The following is a 21693-nucleotide window of genomic DNA, read 5'->3' on the forward strand; positions in this document are numbered from 1 at the left end:
TGCCGAGCACTGTACTAAGCGGACGGGAGAGGACGAAACGATTAACAAGGGAGCAGAGGAACGCAAGCCGTAGCGACCTCCGGCCTTCGGTTTCCGCCTCTTCCCGCGCTCTCGAGCGGCGACGCTAAGAAGGGGGAAATAGGTCAGAAGCCGGCATGGGGAGGGAAGGGAAGCAAGGGAGATATTCCAAAGATTGGAAGGTGCAGCCGAGCGGCAGCGCGGCACAGCACTTGGGAGGGGCCGGGAAATAGGGAGGGACACCACATACCATCACACAGTTTGTAGCACATGGTCATCTTTATTGTATTTCCCAGTGGCTTTAACGTCAACCACGGATCCGTAAGAAGCGGGCGGCCGCAGCACATGCTAAGGCACTTTTATTATATAAAAAAAGGTGGGGGAGAGGGAGGGTTTAAGGTCATTTTCCGGTGACAGCAACTGGGACCTGCATTCAGAGCTTGAAGGCGGACGCAGCTCTATATACTGAAGGGTTGGTACTTTTCTAGTTAGTTTTCGTTGCTAAATGCAGCATATACAATACAGTTAAGAATATAGGTAAATCCAGCAACCAGTGTACGGTGTAAAAAAGTAAAGACTACTCTCTATATATCCACGGTCCCGATAGGAAGGCAGTGATAAAGACCTTTATTTTATTATTCATTACGAGAGATACAAGACTTTAAAAAAAATATCTGTGCAGATTAAAGGGTCTTAAAGGGTCTCAACTATACTCGGTCAGCGGTGCAGAACCGACCACCAGCCGCAGGCCTGGGGCCCGGGGCGGGTTCGCGAGAGGACGAGGGAAGGGACCAGTGGAGAGGGTGGGGGTCCGTCTCTTTCCCTTTTGACCCCTCAGCCGCCAGGCCCTGCCCTTGGGGAGGGGGGGGTGTCTCTGACCGTTGAACAGATTTGGTCCCCGAGAGAGAGAAAGAGAGAGGGAGAAAGGGGGTGGGAGAAGGGAGGGTCTCAGGAAAGGCTTGAGGAGGGTGGGGGATCATTGCACTTGAGCCGGTTCCGGACACGGAGTCGGGAGAGTAAGGCTTTGGCAGACATCCCTGGAAGCAACGCCACCCCCCACCCCTCCCCACGGGGAGGCAGGATGAGGCCGTTTGTGTCCCTGCCACCACCCCCTCCCCGCCGAGCATCCCGTCCCCCGAGCCAGGCGGGTGAGGCGGCGGGCAGCCGTGAGGTCATCAGACATGATTGCCAACAGCAGACGGGTGGGAAGAAGCGGGCAGGGGGAGGGGAGGCAGAGAGGACTTGCCCCCTGCACCCGACGGATGAGACTCCTTTAATCTGAAGAGAAATAGACGAACAGAAGACACTCGATCCCGGTCCCTCCTTCCTCTCTTCCCGCCGGCCTCAGCTGCTGGGGTTTCCGGCGGGGGAGGGCGGGGCTACCCCTAGCCCCAGCCGGGGTCGCGCTGTCGAGGCTGGGGGGTCCTGAGCCCTGACTCCTTGCTATTTTGAGTCACAGAAGAGTTGGTAGCCGGGAGGCGGGTGCCTTCACATACAAGGCACGTGGAAAGAGAAGGGTTCTCTGTGTTCTGCAGTTCCGACGCTCCCAGATCTGGGGGGTCAGGGGAGGCGGGTGAGGGGGAAATCGCAGCAGTCTCTAGGAGGGTGAGGTGTGTGGCGGGGAGGCGGGGTGGGGGGGACGGTGTCGCTCTACACCGAGGGGCCGGGGGCGGGGCGGGGGGGAGAAGAGAATTATTCAGTAGCTTTGGCTTCGCCACCATCTGCCTTGCCGTCCACTTCCTCGTCCGAGCAGTCACCCGTGCCCTTTCGGGCCAGTCGGCGGGGTACGACGAACGGCAGGTCGCCACGCCTACGGGAGGACAGGAAGGGGTGGTCAAACTGGCGCGGTCGCCCAGCGGGGAGGAGCCGGGGCCGTCCCAGGAAGGGACCTGGGAATCGGGGGGCGGTGGGGGGACGACCCTCCCGGGCCACCGTCTCTCACCTGAGTTTGTTCTTGAGGGAGCTGACTTCGCGGTTCATGGCGTCGGCAGTCTCCGTGACATCCTCCAGTTCCCGCTGAAGCTTCCGGCGGGAAGCGTTGGCTCTCTGTGCTTCCTCTTCCGCTTCCTCCAGCTGGCGCTTCAGCTGCTTCAGGCGGGCGTTCACTTTGTCGGCCTGCGGAGCGGACAGCCTCGTTAGAGCCGGTGCCCCCTCAGAGGAGCCGCCGAGCAGGGCGGCCCAGAGCCCGGCCCGGCTGAGGCCCGCGGACCCCGTGGTCCCCGCCCCAGCCCGGCCCAGGCCCCTCCGGGCCTCACCTGGTCCTTGTACTGCTCGGCATTCCGTCTCTCGTCATCCACCTGCAGCACGACATCCTTCAGCTTCTTCTCTGCACGGCGCACCTGCTTGCAGGCGGCCTGGCGCTCCCTGTGCGGAAACTCGGGTCAGCGGACACCGGCCCGGCTCGCTCACGCCCGCCCCTCTCCGAGAGAACAGCGTTTCCCTCGGTCCCCATCTGGGGTGCAGCGGGGAGCAGCAGAACAGGGGAAGGACCTCGGATGGCCGATCTGATCCCCTGAGAGAAGCCACTGCTCACCCGGGCTCCCTAAGGCCCCCGGCCACAACGGCACCGGCGGGAGGTGGGAGAGAAACAGGCTCGAGCTGCCAGTGGCAAAGCCCGATCCCCAGGGGTACGGTTTTGGGCCCAATCCTAGCCTCAGACCCGGGGGTGCGCAGGACCCCCGACAGCGGGTGCTGGCTACAGGCTCGGAGGGGCGGCAGGAGTCCGACAGCCCGTGTCCTCTCTCCCCGGCCTGACGAGGCCCTGGGGAGCCCGGGAAACTGGCTAGGGTCTGGCGGACATACTTGGTCTCGTTGTCTAGTTGTTCTTCCAGCTGGGCGATCTTGGCCTCCAGGGCGGTGATGGAGGCCTTGTACTTGGACTTGACGGTGCTCTCCATCTCCTGGAGCTTGACCTTGAGCTCCTTGTTCTGGCGCTCCATCTGTTGGCGGGCATTCTCGTTCTTCTGGGCGTTGCTGCGTTCCATGTTCAGGTCGGTGTTGATCTGGTCGATCTGGGGAGGGGGGAGGAGGAGGAAGTGAGCACCCCATAGAAGTCTGGGCTTACAGTGCTCAGCTTTGTGGATGGGGAGCCTCGCGATGCGGGGAGGAAGAAAGCACGGTGGCCTTGGGGGGTTGAGAGAAGGCAAGGACAGAAGGGCCTTGGCAATGGCCATCAGTGACCCAACTTTAAGCCAAGGGCTGGGGAGAGGGCAGAGGGTGAGGACTCCCAGAATCCTCCAGCAGTGCTCCAGGCCGAGCCCGTGGTTGGGAGGACAGTCTGCTCGAGCTCCTTGACCTCTCCCCCGCTAGAAACTCGTCTACCTCTCAAGAAGCTGACGTAAGCACCCCCTGCACCCCTGGAACGTCCGAGGCCCGGGCTGTTATCGAGCTGCCAGGATGTGCCACCCTGCCTGGGGCGAAGGGTTTGGGGGGCGCTTTCAGATGGGAAAACTTCAGAGACCCCAATCGCAGCATCCCAGCTCAGACTCCCTCAAGGCCAAGGCTAGCGGGACCTGTGGAGTCCTGCAGCTCTGCTATGAAATAATAGTAATAATAATACTAATGGTATTTAAGTGCTTATTATGTGTCAGGCACTGTACTAAGCTGTGGGGTGGATGCAAGCAAATCAGGTGGGACACAATTCCTATCCCACTTAGACTGGCACAAAGACCAGGGAAGGGCTTGGGGAGGCCAGGGACACGGGTGGGAGGGGTGGGGATGTGGGCAGGAGGACCACAGGTGCAGGAAGGTGCAGGAGGCCGGGGCAGAGGAAGGCACGGCAAGAGGGCTTCTGGAAGAGCCCAGCTCTACCACTCTCGCCCCAGCCCCTCTCCTGAGCCAGGGAACGTGACCTTCTCGCCTCCAATGCTCCCTTGTTCTCTCCCAGCCAGCTTCCCCTCGCCCCCAGATATCCTTGGGGTGCGAGCACCTGGGTAAACTTTCTACACCTGGCCAGAAAAGCGAGCTCAGATCAGGACCCACAAAGGAGTCCTGAAGGCGGGCACACCTGGAGATTGGCTTTCTTCAGTCGGTCGTTGACTAGCTCTGTGTTGCTCTGCTCCTCCTCCAGCTCTTCCTCCAGCTGGGCAATGCGGGCCTCCAGTCGCCGCTTCTCCTCCAGTGCCAGGGCTCTGTGGGACAGCCGGGACGCGGCCCCGTCACCCCCGTGTGCTCCGCAGCCGCAAAGCCGCCCGGCTCAGCCCGCAAGGTCTCCTTCCCCTCCCCAGTCCCGGAGCTTCTGATCCCGGATTCCGGCCCCTCCTTGGTCCTCCCCGGCCCTCCCAGGTGGTGGTGGTGAGTTGTCACTCACCCTTTGCCACTGCTGTTGGTGATCTCATCCGCCAGCTCATCCCGCTCTTGCTGGGCCTGGCGCTTGGCCCGCTCGGCGGCAGCAAGTTCCTAGGATCCCAGATGGCCGGGGGGAGGGAGGGGGTCACTGAGGGTGGCCTCACAAACCCTCAGCCCAGGGAGAGCGTGGCGAGTGGGTGGGCCATCCTCTCCTTGTCTTTATCAATCATTTATTGAACGCTTACTATGTGAGGAACATTGTACTAAGTACTTGGGAGACTACAATATAACAGAGTTGGTAGATGCAATCCCTGCCCACAATAAGCTTAGTCAGCCCCCACACCCCAACCCCCACCCAACCAAGTAGCACAACCACCCTCAACCCCACTTAGTGCAGATGCCTAGTGCTTTATACATGACAATCAATCCAAGTCTTGACCGATGGCCAATCTTGCCCCAGAGGCTGGGGTCACCGCGCCACGGTGGAATCGAGTCCCAAATGGCTCCTGTCAGTCAGTCTTCCCAAGCCCTAGATGGTTACAGAGCAGTCCGGGTGGCTTCGAGTGGCCTCAGCTCTCGGGGCGGGTGGTGGGGCGGGGAAGGAGTGGGCTCTTACCTCCTGCAGCTGGATCATTTCGGCCTCCATGCTCTTCACCTTCTTCTCATTCTCCTTGGCCTGGGCCAGGATCTCCTCTCTGGAGGTGCGGGTATCATCCAGCTCCCGCATGTAATCCTTCATCTGGGCCTGAAGATGGGACAAGGGGATCCGCTCAGCGAGGGGAGCGCACCACCCTCCCTGCAACCCACCCTCCTCGGACTCCTCCCTGAAGGCCGGTCCCACCCCTGACAAAGAGCAAGCTCTGGCCCAACAGGACGGAGGCCAGTCTTTGGTGGCCCACCCTTCTACGGACTTGCTCTGAGCCTCGGTTTTCCCTCTAACCCTAGAGCTTCCTCACTTTCACGGGCCCGACAGGGATAATAGGTGTCACTGGGAGACGGGGAGCAGGAGCCCCACTTGCCCTGGAGACAGGAGCCCAGCGGAGACCCCGCCCGCGGGGACCCCACGCACCCCGCCTCACCTGCAGTTTGCGAAGCTGCTTGATGGCCTCGTCCCGGTTCTTGTTGGCCGTGTCGATGTGGGCCTCCAGGTCCTTCAGGTCCATCTCCAGCTTCTTCCTGGCCGCCACGGCGATGCCGCGCTGCTTCCGCTCATCCTCCAGCTCGGCCTCCATCTCCCGCACCTGGTGGGTAGGGAGTCCAAGCCGTCACCGGAGCCGGGCCCGGGCTCTGCCCTCTTCCCTGACCCCGCTGGTCCCGCCACCGCTCAGCCGGCTCCTCAGCCCCAGAGGCAGATTTCCCATAAGCTTCCACCGACTCTGACCATCAGGGGCATAAATGATGCAGGGTGTGGAGCTACCGGAGAGATGGGGGGAGGCAGGGGATGGGATGGGAGGGGAGAAACCACTCGAGGGGGCATCCTGCCCGGACACAGGCCTGTCAGTCTGACCAAAGGTGGAGAAGAATTAGGGTATCGATTAAACATTTTCTATGTGCCACGTATGCACCGAAACACAAAACGATAAATACAAAATAGTCAGATCGGACACGGTCTCTGTCCAACCAGATGCTAACAAGCTAAGAGACAGGGAGAGCATATTTTTTCTCCCCATTTTGCAAATGAGGAAACAGAGGTTAAGAGGACTTGTCCAATGTCACACATCAGGCAAGAAGTAGATTGTGAAGCTCCTAGAGGAGGGTTCAGTTCTCTGCTCACGGTAAGCACTCAAGAGCATAGCTCAGTGGATACAGTACAGGCCTGGGAGTCAGAAGGACCTGGGTTCTAATCGCAGTTCCGGCACTTGTCTGTGTGACCCTGAGCAAGTCATTTTACTTCTCTGTGTCTCAGTTCCCTTATCTGTAAAATGGGGATTAAGACTCTGAGCTCCATGCGGGACTGGACTGTGTCCAACCTGATAAGCTTGTTTCTACCCCAGTGCTTACTACAGTGCCCGGCACAGAGTAAACACTTACCAGATACCGTTTTAAAAAAACAAATGCAAATGATTGACTGGGGTGACAGCCAGGGTCAACGGACTAAGAGACCCGTGCTCCTTCCAGTTGGCCACCCTGCCAGGCTGAGAGTGGACTGTGGAGAAAGAGGAAAGCAGCCTTACCCTGCCCTGAGTTTCAGCCTGCTAAGGAGGAGCGCAATTAGAAAGGGAGAGCTAAGTCCCAAAGGGCCCAGGGTGGGTTCATCCATTCAACACTATTTATTGAGCGCTTACTATGTGCAGAGTACCGTACTAAGTGCTTGAGGTGTACAATTTGGCAACAGAGACAATCCCTGCCCAATGACGGGCTCACAGTCTGCGAGACGGCCTCCCTCACCTGTCGGACCAGCTGCTTCTTCTTCTCCTCACTCTGCTCATCCCGGCCCTGGAGGTCTCGCTCAAACTGGGCCTTCAGGGCCTGCAGGTTGACCTCCAGCCGCAGCTTCGCGTCCTCGGTGGCTTGCAGCTCGTCCTCCAGCTCCTCCAGCTGGGTCTTCATCTCCTCCACCTGCTGCTCCAAGGCTCGCTTCGACTTCTCCAGCTCGTGAACCTGGGACACGAGAGCCAACCCGGGGCCGCATTAGAGACACCACCCAGGGAGCGGGGAGCCAAGCACAGGCTGCTCGGTGGCCAGGCCAGGGGACGGGAGGCCGGTCGGACCCAAGTATGCAACACCAGACTCTCCTCTTATTCGAAGCACAGTTCCTCAACTTGGGTGTGGGGTCTTATCCAACTATTCCAACCTCCTTAGATTTTGGGCCTCCTCAGAGCCCTCACACCTAATGGGGTAATGACCTTTGCCCTCCAGATGTCCCCTCCAAAACCCCACAATGGGACTGACTGTCCATCGAACAGACAGCCCCGGGCCGCACGGAGAGGATAAGGGCAGGTGCAGGAGGCGGTAGCCACAGGGTGGTCCCAAGGGAGGAAGGGAAAGGACTTTTTTGTGACGAGCCTGTACTTACGCTCTTGCCCACGTCATCCTTGGAGCTCATGAGATCCTCCATTTCCGTGCGGAACTGCTTGTTGAGCCGTTCCAGCTCTGCTTTCTGCTCCATGGCTTCTTCCAGGGCCCGGGCCAACGAGAGGGCCTTGGTCTCCTTCTCCCTGGCCTCGGCCTCGGCCCGGTCACGCTCCTCCGCGTACTTGGCCGAGATGGTCTTCTCTTCGGCCAGAAGCTGGAAGGCAAACAAGGAGCTGTGAGTGCTGGGAAAGGTGTGGGGTCCCGGTTTTCCCGAGGGGCCCGTCCTGGGAGGGATGGCCAGGGCGGGGGGTTACGGAGCAGCATGAGGGTCACGTATCGCCTCTGACCATTGATGCTGCAGAAGTAGAACTACAGCCTGATTGGCTTCAGAGCGATATTCTCTCCGTCTCTGAGTGGGAGGAAGGACAGGACAGTGAGACTCCATACCTGATCAAACTTCTTTTGCTTCTTCTCCAGGTTGGAGACAATCTGCCTCTGGTGGTCCAAGTCCACCAGCAAATCATCCAACTCCTGCTGCAGCCGGGTCTTGGTCTTCTCCATCTTGTCAAAAGCCGCCACCTTCTCCTCGTAACGCTGGCTCACGCCTTCCAAGTCCTTCTGCAGCTTCTTCTTGGCTTCCTCCACAGACTCCAAGCATCCCACACCGTCCTCCATCTTCTTCTTCATATCGGCTACCTGAACGACGGCATGAAAAAGCACGATCGTTCCATCGATGGCATTTATCGAGCGCTCACTCCGGGCAGAGCACTGAACCTCAGGCATCGAAACCACAGCCAATGGTCACAGGATTCATCAAGGGGGTTGGGGAGAAGCCATTTTTCCTCAGGGAGCAGGAGGAATTAATAGGGCCCAGGCCGAGAGGTTGACAAGGGATTTCCCCAGGACTGAGGGCTGCTCCTGTCACCCTAAGGGCTCCCCCCAAGCAAGGAATGAGTTCCCTCAAGAGAATATTCTCCCTGCCTGGGAACAGAGTGGATTTTAGAGGGAAGGCTGGATGTCCGAAGATTATCCCTTAGAATTCCTTTTGGGAGGTCATCATTTCTGGGCCTTTAGCATCGTACCGCCTCAGGGACCAACGGCACAGAGAGGTGTTCAGTGCGAGAGACCCATACCTGGGCATGCAGGGTGGAGATCTGTTTCTCCAGATTTCTCTTGGCCTCCTCTTCTTCCTCCAGTTGCTCCTTGAAGGAGTTCTTCTCGTCTTCCATCTGTTTCAGCTTGGTACTCAGACTCAGCTTCTGGCGATTCTCTTCTTGCAACAGCTCCTACTCACCAAAAACATGGAAATCAAATGGGGGGAAAGGGGTGCGTGTGCCTGTAAGAGTAAGCGTGGATGACGGGGAGGAAAAGCGGAGGTGTATGACTTGGGCCCAGACGTAGTACCAGAACCGTCTGAGCAGCAAGATTTCAGAACTCCCCAAACCTCACTGGAAGGTAGTTCAGTGAATTCTGAGGACAGAGGGACTAATTCAAAGAGGCCCAAGAATACTGAAAGGAGTGGAAAACCAGGAACACGTAGATAGCTCATTCGATCTCTTCAGACAGAAACCCTAGGCCCGCATTTGATGATCCAGACTGAGCAAGGGCAGCGAGGGCTTTCCAGGGTTCGGGGACGGAGCTGTGTCGGGGGTCCCTGGGGTTCAACGGAAGCGGCCCCGACCCCAGCTCCTCACCTGTGTATCTTGCAGCTGGGATTCCAGAGCAGAAAAGTCCTTGGTGAGCTTGATGGACTTGCTATCCGATTGGTTGAGAAGGCCTGTGATGTTGTCCAGTTCCACCTGTACAGAGAGTGGTGAATGACAGCAAGTGAGAATGAGAACTTAATAACCCTTTCGCATTAAGTCATGCTCCAAGACCAAATATCGGGACCTTAGGGGAACTTCTGCCAAGGGCAAGGGTGTAAACGAGGGCCCCTTGGGATGTTTTTCCAGACGGGACGGGTCTACCAGACACGAGTGATAAGTTCCAGATTCCGACATGCCTCATCCCACAGCCTGCCAACGAAAGGGGAGGTTCGGCTCAGAATCGAACATCATTATTTATCTGTAACTATAAACTGTAGGCTGCTGGTAGACAGGGATTGGGTCTACCAACTCTGTATTACTGTACTTTCCCAAGTCTTTAAATTACATATAAATTACTTTTCTTACAGGAATATGTGGCTCCCCCTTTGGACTGTATACTCATGATGGGCAGGGAACGTATCTACACGCTATTTTACTGTACTTTCCCAATTCTTTCAATTATGTTATAGATTACTTTTTGATGTTTATGTCTGTCTTCCGCTCTAAATTGTATGCTCATTGTGAACAGGGAATGTGACTGCTAACTCTGTTGTTCTCTCCCAAGAGCTCAGTAAAGTGCTCTGCACATGGTAAGTGCCTAATGAATATCACTGACTGATTGATTTCAGTGCTTAGAACAGTGTGCTAATTATCAAGGCTTTTGGGCTTCATTTGCCCATGGCAGTTCTTGGGCAGAACTCGACACAAATACTGTGCTGGCCCAGGAGGGGGTGGGACTGTGGGCGGGGGGGAAGGGGGCAAGGGGATGCACATATGACAAAAGTCCCACTGAGGGAGGAGAAAGGAATCCCATCTAAGCTTATGGAATAATAATTAATAAAAATACATTATTTGCTAAGCGCTTATTATGGGTAGACACGAGATAATCAGGTTAGACACAGTCCCTGTTCTACTTGGGGCTTTCAGTCTAAGTAGGAGGGAGAACATTTTACAGTGGAGGAAACTGAGGCAAGGAAGTTAAGTAACTTGCCCAAGAACACAGAACAGAAAAGTAGCAGAGCTAGGATTAGAACCCAGAGTTCTCTGACCCCCAGAGCCGTATTCTTTGCACTAGGCCATGCTACTTTTCAAGACAGCAGAATAAGCCTGCATACCCAACTCTTTGGTCACATTACCCAAAGGGTGGTTTTTGTGGCTTCTCCCCCTCTAGACTGGAAGCTCACTGTAGGTCAGGAATGTGTCTACGAACACTGTTGTACTGTACTCTTCCAAGTTCGGTGCTCTGCATCTGGTAAGTGCTTAATAAATATCACTGATTGGTTGATTCTCCTTGCCCACCGCCCCCAGGACTCTAGAACTCCTGGCCTTGGCCTTTTCAAATATTTGCTGGGTGCTTTTTTTGGTGATATTTGTTAAGCACTTACTACGTGCCAGGCACTGTACTAAGCTCCGGCATAGATACAAACTAATCAGGCTGGACACAGTCTCTGTCCCAAATGGGGATAACAGTCTTAATCCCCATTTTCGAGTGAGGTAACTGAGGCCCAGAATAGAAGTGCCTTGCCCAAGGACACGCAGCAGACACGTGACAGGGCTGAGATTAGAACCCAGGTCTTCTGACAACCAGGCAGTGCTCTTCACACAAGGCCATGCGGTTCCTCGCCATCGCAGGTAGCACAGAGCCACAAGAGAACGCTGTCGGGCCAGCTCCCTCCCCACGCCGCCGCCGCCAGCCCCTCGGCTCGGTCCCCCAGACCCAACGGGCCCCTCACCTGCAGCTTGCTGACTTTGTCGGCCAGTTCCGTCCGGACTCTCTCGCCCTCGTTGAATTTCACCTGCAGCTCCTGGAACTGGGTCTCTACTTTCTTGCGCTTGTGTTCGGAGTCTCCTTTTCCCTGCAGAAGGGCCTTGACCTCATTGGCCAATTCCCCGCGCTCGCTTTCCAGGGCCTGCTTAGCCTTCTCGAGGTTTGCTTTCACCTGAGGGGAAAGGGGGAAAGGAAGTGAATGAATGGAGAGCGAAGCCAGACGAGGTTTCTGCTACGCTGGTGCCTCTCACGCCAACTGGGGAGCTAGGAGGGCCCAAGGGCACGGCTTTCCTCTGACAGAGATCCTGCCTCCAGCCATAGAAGCGGTGAGCGAGGAGCTCTGCCAGTACGGTCCAGGGCTCCCAAAGATCCAACGATCGGCGAGGGGAAGCAGTCAGTCTTTCCAGCAGATCCAACTTCTGGGCCAGGCCACTGATAATGATCCCCAACCCTCCCCGCTGGCCCCCACCCGCTCGCCTACCCTCTTGGTCTGCTCCAGTTGCTCTGCCAGCTCCTCCACGGCCTGGGAGTGTTTCTGCCTCATCTCCTGAATCTGTGCCTCGTGAGTCCTCGCCTCCTCGTCCAGGGTCTTCTTCAGGATGTTCACTTCCTGCTCCCGCTTCGACCTGGCACCGAAAAAGACCCCTTGGGGCTGAGGCCACGGACACTGGTCCGCCCACCCTCCCTCCCTGGGGCTCTTCCGCTGGACCCCGGACCTAGAGGTAAATGGTAACTCAGGAGACCGACTGAGTTTCAAGTGGCTGTAGGCCCCTTTTCCTTTAGGCCCTACTCCCCCAAAGTCACAGACGCTTTCCCCATAGCCCAGAATCACTGATCCACCTTATGAATCCACCTTTTTCTAGTTGTATTTGTTAAGCGCTTACTAAGTGTCAAACACTGTTCTAAGCGCTGAAGTAAGTGAATTAGGTTGGACACAGTTCCTGTCCTGCATAGGGCTACAGTCTAAGTAGGAAGAAGAACAGAAGAACTGAGGCCCAGAGAGGTGAAGTGACTTGTCCAAGGTCAAACAGCAGGCAAGTGGCAGAGCCAGGATTGGAACCCAGGGCCTGTGACTCCCTGGCCCGTGATCCTTCCACTCGGCTGTGCTGCTGAGAAGGGCTAGGAAGCCTCGTGTTTCCTCTGTGCCTTTCTCTCCTGCTGTCTCTGCAAGGAGGGCATCAGCCAGACTGTTCGCTTCTAGGCCCAGGTCTCAGGGCCAGCCCCACTGCCCCTCCACCACACCTCTCCCACGGCCCCGAGAGCCCTGTGGTGCATACCTGAGTTCCTGCTGGGCAGCCGTGGAGTCTAGTGTGTCCTCCAGTTCCGTCTTCAGCGCTTCCAGTTCCTCTCCCAGGTCCCTCTTCTGCTTCTCGGCCTTGTTCCGGGAAGCCCGTTCCGATTCCAGGTCTTCCTGCAGTTCAGAGATCTGAGACTCCAGCTCCCGGATCTTTTTCAGGGCCATGTTCTTCTGAGCGGCTTCTTCCTCCACTCTATTAAAAGAGACGGCCATGTCAGAGCAAGGCAAATCCTTCCCATCCATACTCCTCCACTCCCCCCGGTCACCTCCCGCCAGGAAGCCGCTTCTCCAGAAGGGGCCCCAGAGGATGGGTGGAGGTTTGTGTGTGTCCATTCCCCCCCAACACACCGTCACTTGCTCTTGGGCTTTCGGCCCGTGGGAAGCCTCAAACAAGGCTTGAGGAGCAGCGTGGCCTAGTGGATAGAGGATAGGCCTGGGACTCAAAAGAGGCTCTGCTGTGTGACTTTGGATAGACTTTCTGAAAGATGCTCGTTTTTGGATTCGATAGATGGAGGTCGGGCCCTAGGGCAGGCTGTGTCTACAGAGTCTCTGACTTCCCCACGGAGCAAGAGAGAAGGGGTCTCACCGGGCCAGGGCGGCCTGCAGTTCCTCCTCCTTCTTGGCCAGCTGCATCTTGAGTTCAGCTATCTGTGCCTGCAACTCGGCGATCTGGTCATTGAGGTCAGTGGAGTCTCCCTCTAGCTTCCGCCGGGTCTTCTCCAGCTCCTGCCGCTGCTTCTCCTCTCTGCGCAGGCGCTCTGGAAAGGGGGAGAGCCCGCCGGGTTTTCAGGGAGGAACGTGGGCCTCTTGGATCATTCTGAGCAAGGGTCCAGAACCAAGTGGCTCTTGGCTTTCATATCGGCCGACCTCTAAGTGCCCTCCCGGGGAAATCCTACCGTCACCTATGGCCACGTGGTCAACAACGAAAGCTCTCGGCAGCTGCCGCTACTTCATCCATCCAATCCACCTAGTTGAACCTACCCCTTCAGTCTGTAGTTTTTTACTCCTGATTGGTTTTCAGTTGTACTCCCCCCCGGCACCCTTTACAGTACCCAGTGACCAATAGGCGCTCAATATAAAATCTCGATTGGCCGATTTACAGATGGCTAATCATGAGCACGCTCGGCCGCTTGTTCCAGTGAACGGCAACTCCACTAGTTCCTTCCCTCATCTCTCTGGACACCCCAAAATCTAAGGGCTGCTTCTCACGCCTACTCCATTCCTCTGGGACTCCCTCTCGAGATGCCAAAGCCTGTGGAGGCCACCGTTCAATAATGAGATCGGCAAGAAGAAGCACTGAACCTTTGGCCGTAGTCAGGGAGAAAGTAAGAGGGTAACAGGCCTCTGGCTCTGGCGGGACCAGGCACCCAGGAGACAAAGTCTCCGCCCTCCAAGTCAACAGCTGCTATGGTGGGCGAGGCAGGCGGTTTTTAGCAAGAGCCTAACGAGGCTTCACTTGGTGGGTCAAAGTACTGGAACCGAATACAAGGGGTTTGCGGGGGACTAACCAACTAACAGCTAAGAATTGTCAATTCTCTGGTTTTCCAGTGATAATGTTATGGATCTGAAAGCTGGACAGTGAAAAGACAGGACAGAAAAAGCATCGATTCTTTTACAATGTGGCATTGGAGAAGGTTTTCGCAAATACCATGGAATGCCCAAGAAACAAATGGGTTTTGGAACAAATTAAGCCAAAGAGGTCTTTTGAAGGCCAAATGACTAGACTTAAATTAGTCTATTTTGGACACACCATCAGGAGGACTCATTCTCTGGAGAAGACACTAATGGTAGGAAAAGTCCAGGAAGAGGCAGACCAGCAGCTAGATGGATTGAAACCATAACGATAACAGAAGAACCGTTAGCAAGGTTACGGATTATCGCAGAAGACAGGACGTTCTGGAGAAAATATATCCATAGAGTCGCTATGAATCGGAAACGACTCGATAGCGCTTGATAATAATAATAACAACCCCCAAACCAGGCCCTCATTAACTCCTGTCGCTGGGGGTTCCTGAAATTCTGGGCCAAGCCCAGGGATGAGAGCGCCACTGCGGGAGAAGAGGACACAGTTTGCTCGGTGCCCTGGGGGACAAAGCCAGGCCGGTCCCCCAAGCTATCGGCCTTCCTACCTTCCAGGTCCGTGATCATCGCCTCGTGTTTGTTTTTGAGTTTAGCCAGGCTCTTGGATTTTTCCTCCTCCTCTGTGAGATTGGTGGTGAACTCAGATATCCTGTCCTCCAACAGTTTTTTCTCCTATAGGGGAAAGTGACATGAATCAGTTTGGCCCCAAAAGTCTTGCCTCCTGCAAAGTATGGACCTAAGGAGCATAGGATCAAATGGAGAGCTCACTGACAATTTCCTGAGGGCTACAGAATCCAAGCGAGAAGAAGGGAGGGACTCAGGAGAAGTCTCCCACGAACGAGGCACAACTGACACCGACTCCATCTCCCGGATTTGGCAGAACCGCTAACCCCTTCCCAGCAGCATGGTCTAAGGGAAAGAGCCTGGGCCTGTGTGTCATAGGACCTGGGCTCTAATCCGGGCTCTGCCAGGTGTCTCCTGTGTGACTATGGGCAAGTCACTTCTCTGTGCCTCAGTTTCCTCATGTCAAACGGAGATCCAATACCCGATCTCCCTACGACTTAGATTGTGAGCCCCACGTGGGACAGGGACTGTGTTCGAGCAGATTATCTCATACCCGCCTCAGCGCTGAGTGCGGTGCTTGGTATATAGTAAGCACTTAAATGCCCAAACTAATGCCCTGCTCAACTCCCTCAGCCTCGAAGCCTGCGGGCAGCATTTTACCTAGAGTGATTCGCCCTCAGCCCCCACCACTGAACGGCCCTCCCTAGGGGTTCAACCAAACGGCTACTCACCTTGGCCAGCTTGCAGTTCTGGTCTTCCATGATGATCTGTTCCTCTTCCAGCTTCTTCAGTTTGGCTTCGGTGGTCACTTTCTCCAGCTGCAGCTTCTGCCTCGCACTCTCCTCTTCCTCTAGCTGCTCCTCCAGTTCCTGCGCAAATCCCGAAAGGAGACCCCGAAGCCCTGAGTTGCCGCCTCACGCCAAACCCAGCCAGGGAAAGTTAGGCAAAGGAGTCGGCTTCTGGGGCCATCTGCCCGGGGATTAACACTAGCTGCTCTGGGTGGCCACTGAGTCCACTAAGTCCAGTGCTTAGAATAGTACTTAGCACATAGTAAGCACTTAAATATCATACCATAATTATAATTATCTTCTCCCCATACTGCCAGCCTCCAGTGGATCACATCCTTCTCAATCCCCTTCCCCCTTCCCCATCCCCACGGCTAAATTACCTGGATATTCTGCTGCATTTTTTTCTTCTCGGTCTGTAGGTGCTGACACCTCTCTTCCTCTTCCTCTACTCTGGCCTCAAGGTCATGGCAGATCTCCTCTAGCTCTTGCTTCTTGGCGGTGAGGCGAGCCCTTAGCTCCTCCGCCTCGGCGCAGAGCTCGGTTTCTGCTTGCAGCTGTTCTTGCAACTGCATCTTCTCGGCCATCAGCTGTACACGGAACACAAGAAATGCGGGCTCCTTCAGTTCGGGTCGGATCAACCCACCCCAAAGACCCAAGCCCTCCAACGAACCAGGCCAGCTTTGGTGCTGGAAAGGATGGAAGGGACTCCATTTGGAGAAGTCTTTGGGACACCCGTGCGGGACAATCAATTGTGTTTATTGAGCACCTACTGTGTGCAGAGCACTTTACTAAGTGCTTACGAGATTACGAAGTTGGTAGACACCTCAAAGCTCACGAAGAGAGTGGTGCAAATCGTTCCTTTAGTCTTGGTCCTAATACTTCGGTACCGTGCTCTTCCAAGAACTTAGTAGAGTGCTCTGCACATAGTCAGCGCTCAATAAATTCCATTGATTGATTGGACTAAGCTGGCCCAAGTCCTGAAAGCATTCCCAGGTGGCTAAACACAGGGGCACTTTCCAAAAGCATCCCCGATCCAAAATGAATAAGGCAAACCCTCTAGACTGTAAGCTCCTTTGTAGGCAGGGAATGTCGTCTACCAGCTCTGTTATATTGTACTCTTACAAGTACTTAGTACAGTGCTCTGCACTTGGCAAGTACTCAATAAATACCATTGCTTGACTGATTTTCCAAAGAACCAAGAGGAAAATCTCTCTTTTCACTGCCCAAAACCCTAGATGAGATCTTTATCAAATCCCTGCTTTCTGGGCGAAGCAGCAATTGGTGTTGAAACAGGGGAGAGGCAGAAAGTCTTCCAAGAAGGTGCATCATGATGAGAGACTCCTACAATCAATTGGTTTAATCGGGGCAGGGGCCGGGGGGAGGGAGGGACAGGCGGAGGGGAAGGAAGAACCGAAGGCTTCAGTTCCTATACTGAGCTATCCGGTGCTCCTTCAGCTCCACTACAGGAGCTTCAGTTTCCCCCTAACACGGAGGATCATCTTCAATTTCCTACATCGTACATAACTGAGACCTCTGACTGCTGTTTAGACCTCCTTCCTAACAAGGCAAGAGGTTGGGGATCATGGTTAAGAACATAAACAATGGCATTCCTGGGTTAGACTATTATCATTACTGTCACTGCAGACCAATTTCCCATTCACAGCCAGTGTTCGGTCCGACTCCAGCAACGGGATACCTGGAAGGAGAGTGAGTTGGCTACTCTCTTGACACCCGCCCTATTGGCTATGGAAGTCTCTCTCTGGCTCTCTCCCAGTTTCTCTCTCTCACAGTCTCTTCTTCCTTCTAGGTGCCATTCTGGAACTCTCTTCCAGGAATTTTTCCAAACCCCACAAGCCTCTGGAAGCTCCCCACTCCTCCCAGTTGCTGGGTAGCCCCCTGACTCCATCTGACCGTAACCCTAGACACACCTGTGCCCCCCCAGAGGGGGTTCTGATTGCACTCACCTGGGACTGGAGGGTCTCCATCTCCGTCAGTCTATTCTCTGCAGCCACCTGCTTCTCTTTGACCTTCACCAGTTCCTCCTCCTTGGCCAACATCTCTTCCTCCTGCCTGCTCACCTGCAGCAGGGGCTTGACCTATAGCGGGGTAAGAGGAGGACAGACGTTCCATGAACAAGCCTCTTGAGAAGCCCCGAGGTGGTTCACAGCCAGTGGTGCCTGCTCTGCCGATCTATAGTTTAAGATTCTGCCTGAGTCTGTTCTAGCCACCTGGTGAGGAAAACTGGCTCCGGACCACGTCCCGAACTCATCTGGGAATGGTCGGCACGGGAGATCTGGGAAGCAGAAGGTGCCATGCTCCTCATTTGAGGAAGAGCGGGCGAATAGACTGATTCAGCAGGGGGCTGGCACCGGGCAGGGCATCAGCCTCTCCCCTCTAGCTGAGCCACTGAAACACGTACACCTTTACCACTAAAAAGGTAGCGTGGCCTAATGGATAGAACACAGGCCTGGGAGTCAGAAGAACTTGGGTTCTAATCCCGGCTCTGCCATTTGCTGCTGTGGGACCTTGTGCAAGTCACTTAACTTCTCTGGGCCTCAGTTACCTCATCTGCAAAAATGGGAATTCCGACTGTGAGCTCCATGTGGGACACGGACCATGTTCAACTCGATTAGCTTGTATCTACTCCAGTGCTCAGTAAAGTGCCTGGCACTTAGCAAATGAAAAAGGCAACGTGGGTCTTTGTAGTAGTTCGCTCTCTTTGCTCCAGGTGCCAGCTTCCTCGGCTACCCAGGGGACCCCCAGCCAAACCACGGCTCCACAGCGACATTCTGGTCCCCCGGGGCTTACCTTGGTGAACAGCCTCCACCACTGCCAGTTGCGCAGCTTCAGGTAGGCGGCACAGTTTCTCTGGAGCACCTTCATGGCCGTAAGCTGCTGCTGGCGCTTGGCAAAAGCCCTAGAAGGAAGAGCAGAGGTGGAGTTTTGACAGGTTCCCTTCACCTCCTCCCCACGCCTCCTGCCCCCCAACCAGAACCACCATCTGGGCAACTTGAAGCAGCGTGGCCTAGATGAAAGAACCCAGGCCTAGGAGTCAGGGGATCTGGATTCTAACCCCAGCTCTGCCACTTATCTGCTGTGTGACCTTGGGCAAGTCACTTCACTCCTCTGTGCCTCAGTTACCTCGATTGTAAATGGGGATTAAATCCTACTCCCTCCTAGTTAGACTATCAGCACCATGCAGGACAGGGAGTGTGTCCAACCTGATTAACCTGTACTTAACCCAGCTCTTAGAACAGTGCTAGGCACACAGAAAGCACTTGAGTATCATAACAACACATAATAATAATAATAACTTCCCCGACTTCCTTCCCAAGGAAGGGTCTCGCCCTTGTCTGCTTTGACTATTAGCTAGAGGATCAAGATTTCACAGTGGAAGGCCACCAGATATCTTTTTGGCCATGTTTCTCCACTTATGGAACATCTGCAGACTGGGCTCCGTTTGGGAGGAAAACAAACAGCCACTGGCTGCACTAGACAAACGTAACCAGCCTTCCCGCTTCCTCACCCAAAGACAAGGACTGGACTTATTTAAGCCTCGTCCATTTTAGGCCCTTAACGTTAAAAATAGTAATCGGCACCAACCAGCCGGAAGTCCGGCTCAGCTCTTTCCCGCCACCTGGAAGCCAAGCTCCTTCCAGACTACAAAAAAGATCCCTCAACTTGAAAACATCCTGGCTCCCTTCAATTCCCCTATGTGATTACTTTAAGGGATAATGGGGATTAAGAGTGTGAACCCCATATGGGAAATGGACTGTGTTCAACCTGATTAGCTTGTATCTACCTCAGCGCTTAGTACAGTAAGCGTGGCATAGTGGATAGAGCACAGGCCTGGGAGTCAGAGGTCATGGGTTCCAGTCCTGGCTCGGCCACTTGTTTGATGTGTGGCCTTGGTCAAGTCACTTCCCTTCTCTGTTACCTCAGTTACCTCAGCTACCTCCCGGCTAGACTACTGTGTCAGCCTTCTCTCTGACCTCCCTTCCTCCTCTCTCGCCCCGCTCCGGTCTATTCTTCACTCCGCTGCCCGGCTCATCTTCCTGCAGAAACGATCTGGGCATGTCACTCCCCTTCTTAAACAACTCCAGTGGTTGCCTATCGACCTCCGCTCCAAACAAAAACTCCTCACTCTAGGCTTCGAGGCTCTCCATCACCTCGCCCCTTCCTACCTCTCCTCCCTTCTCTCTTTCTACCGCCCACCCCGCACGCTCCGCTCCTCCGCCGCCCACCTCCTCGCCGTCCCTCGGTCTCGCCTATCCCGCCGTCGACCCCTGGGTCACGTCCTCCCGCGGTCCTGGAACGCCCTCCCTCCTCACCTCCGCCAAACTGATTCTCTTTCCCTCTTCAAAACCTTACTTAAAAATCACCTCCTCCAAGAGGCCTTCCCAGACTGAGCTCCTCTTCTCCCTCTACTCCCTCTGCCATCCCCCCTTTACCTCTCCGCAGCTAAAGCCTCATTTTCCCCTTTTCCCTCTGCTCCTCCACCTCTCCCTTCCCATCCCCACAGCACTGTACCCGTCCGCTCATCTGTATATATTTTCGTTACCCTATTTATTTTGTTAATGAATTGCACATCGCCTTGATTCTATTTAGTTGCCATTGTTTTTACGAGATGTTCTTCCCCTGGACGCTGTTTAGTGCCATTGTTCTCGTCTGTCCGTCTCCCCCGATTAGACTGTAAGCCCGTCAAACGGCAGGGACTGTCTCTATCTGTTGCCGACTTGTTCATCCCAAGCGCTTAGTACAGTGCTCTGCACATAGTAAGCGCTCAATAAATACTATTGAATGAAAGTTACCTCATCTGTAAAGTGGGGATTAACACTGCTAGTCCCATGTGGGACAGGGACTGTGTCCAACCAGATTCACGCATATCCATCTCAGCGCTAAGCACATAGTAAGGGCTTAGCAAATACCATTAAAATAAAAAAAGGAATAGCAACAGGAAAGGCCCATTTGGGATTTGTGAGGGCATGTCAGGCCAGCCAGTGGGATAATTTGAGCCACTGGTATGGGTTTCCTATTGTCTATCTCCTGATCTCTGCCTCTCAGGCCAAGAGCTGAGAGTGCCAAGAACAAATCAATTCCTCCCACTGGGCAAATTTGAAACCGAGAACCAATTCCCACCCACCTGCGACTCGTCGAGCTTCAGTTGGTGGAAGGCCCCCAGACCCGAGTGATGAGACCTGGAGTGAGTAGGCCGTTGGGCAAGGGATAGCGGAGTCCCCTGTTTGGCATTTTCTCAGAAGGCTGCCCCGTCATCCCAGAGCGATTGGAGCCTGAATACTTACAGGCCCATAAGAAAAAACTCCCAGAGGCAGGGAGGGTCCAGCCAATTGGAAGAGGTGGTTGGTAGCAACTCTAAGTGGCAAGAGCATGGGCCTGGGAGTCAGAGGACCTGGGTTCTAATCCCGACTCCACCATGTACCTGCTGGGTGATTTTGGGCAAGTCACTTCACATCCCTGTGCCTCAGTTCCCTCGTTTGTAAATTAGGGATTCAAAAGCTGTTCTCCCTCCAATCGAGACTGTGAGCCCCATGTGGAACCTTACTGTCGTGTACCTGCCTCAGTGCTTAGTACAATGCTTGGCACATTATAAGCACTTAAATACCACGATCATCATTCAACGCTTCCTTGTCACCTGCCTACTTGAGTCCATACCCACTAAGCCTGTACGTACCTACTCACACCTCTTCATAGCTCAAAGTTCCCCTACACCTGTAATTTCTTTCAGAGCCCTTGGTGGATTATAAACTCCTTGAGAACAGGAATCGTGTCTACTAACTCTACGGTACTCTGCTAACCACTTAGAACAGTGCTCTGCCAGAGTGAGCGCTCAACTAATACTATCGATCGATAGAAGGATCTTACTTTCTGGCCAGGTAGCCCCTGCAGCACGCCTGGAAGCCTATGATGACATCGGTGATCTTCAGGTCTCTCTCCTCTTCCAGATGGGCAAGCACGCCAGCTCGGAAGAACACTTTGCTCTGCCCAATGCGGTACAGGTTGGAATCCAACTCTAGGGCTTTGATCTAAATGGAAGGCGAGAGTCTCTTGTTTTACCCAGCTTCATCAGGACTCCAGGGAGAAACATTCCAAGAGCCTTATTCTCCTAGCTTGGAGAAGACGACAACCTCTCTTCCAACTGTGAGGTAGAAACACAGCCTTCTGTCTGTTGGGCTGAGACAGCGGGCTATAAAGGGATGAATGTGACGCCAGAGGGGGTGGGATTTAAAATAATGAAACATGACTGTCCTATGGAGCCAGGTAGCAAGATCAGTCTTTGTTGCAGGTGAATAAGGATGGGTTTTCTACTGTGTCTTCTGGATCTTCATTAGGTTGTTAGCTCTTTGAGGGAAGGAACTATACTTGTTAAAAGGAAAGCCAAGCATCTGGGAGACTAAATGGGCTTTGGAGGGGGACCCTTAGCCACCTCTTAGTTGGGGGTTCTGGTGTCTCTACATCCCTCCCCACCGGTCCTACCGGAGAACCCTGAACCAAATGGCCTGGCAGAGGAGAAGGGGCAGAAGCCATCGCTTCTTAGCTCCTCCCCTGCCA

At 54.7% G+C, this 21693-nt stretch overlaps 1 protein-coding gene across 2 annotated transcripts in view; it reads right to left on the reverse strand.

The window, feature by feature from the left end:
* Nucleotides 1-278: 278 nt before the first annotated feature.
* The window catches only part of MYH9 (myosin heavy chain 9), a 101482-nt gene continuing 80067 nt past the window's right edge, over nucleotides 279-21693 (reverse strand). The window contains exons 18-40 of one of the 2 annotated variants that reach the window (XM_003430574.4): nucleotides 21007-21167; nucleotides 17932-18040; nucleotides 17088-17219; nucleotides 15504-15710; nucleotides 15067-15204; nucleotides 14320-14443; nucleotides 12777-12948; nucleotides 12171-12383; nucleotides 11375-11519; nucleotides 10859-11065; nucleotides 9015-9119; nucleotides 8454-8606; nucleotides 7768-8016; nucleotides 7322-7534; nucleotides 6694-6906; nucleotides 5385-5546; nucleotides 4922-5050; nucleotides 4328-4416; nucleotides 4025-4148; nucleotides 2821-3029; nucleotides 2274-2382; nucleotides 1961-2133; nucleotides 279-1828 (exon numbers count right to left, since the gene is read on the reverse strand). In XM_003430574.4, coding sequence (XP_003430622.2) covers nucleotides 1711-1828; nucleotides 1961-2133; nucleotides 2274-2382; nucleotides 2821-3029; nucleotides 4025-4148; nucleotides 4328-4416; nucleotides 4922-5050; nucleotides 5385-5546; nucleotides 6694-6906; nucleotides 7322-7534; nucleotides 7768-8016; nucleotides 8454-8606; nucleotides 9015-9119; nucleotides 10859-11065; nucleotides 11375-11519; nucleotides 12171-12383; nucleotides 12777-12948; nucleotides 14320-14443; nucleotides 15067-15204; nucleotides 15504-15710; nucleotides 17088-17219; nucleotides 17932-18040; nucleotides 21007-21167 — 3654 coding nt within the window. In that variant the 3' untranslated portion in view covers nucleotides 279-1710. The remainder of the gene's footprint in view (nucleotides 1829-1960; nucleotides 2134-2273; nucleotides 2383-2820; nucleotides 3030-4024; nucleotides 4149-4327; nucleotides 4417-4921; nucleotides 5051-5384; nucleotides 5547-6693; nucleotides 6907-7321; nucleotides 7535-7767; nucleotides 8017-8453; nucleotides 8607-9014; nucleotides 9120-10858; nucleotides 11066-11374; nucleotides 11520-12170; nucleotides 12384-12776; nucleotides 12949-14319; nucleotides 14444-15066; nucleotides 15205-15503; nucleotides 15711-17087; nucleotides 17220-17931; nucleotides 18041-21006; nucleotides 21168-21693) is intronic. The other variant, XM_029079304.2, reaches the window with a different exon arrangement.

Source organism: Ornithorhynchus anatinus, chromosome 14 (genome assembly GCF_004115215.2).
Source record: "Ornithorhynchus anatinus isolate Pmale09 chromosome 14, mOrnAna1.pri.v4, whole genome shotgun sequence".
Taxonomy (NCBI): Eukaryota; Metazoa; Chordata; class Mammalia; order Monotremata; family Ornithorhynchidae; genus Ornithorhynchus; species Ornithorhynchus anatinus.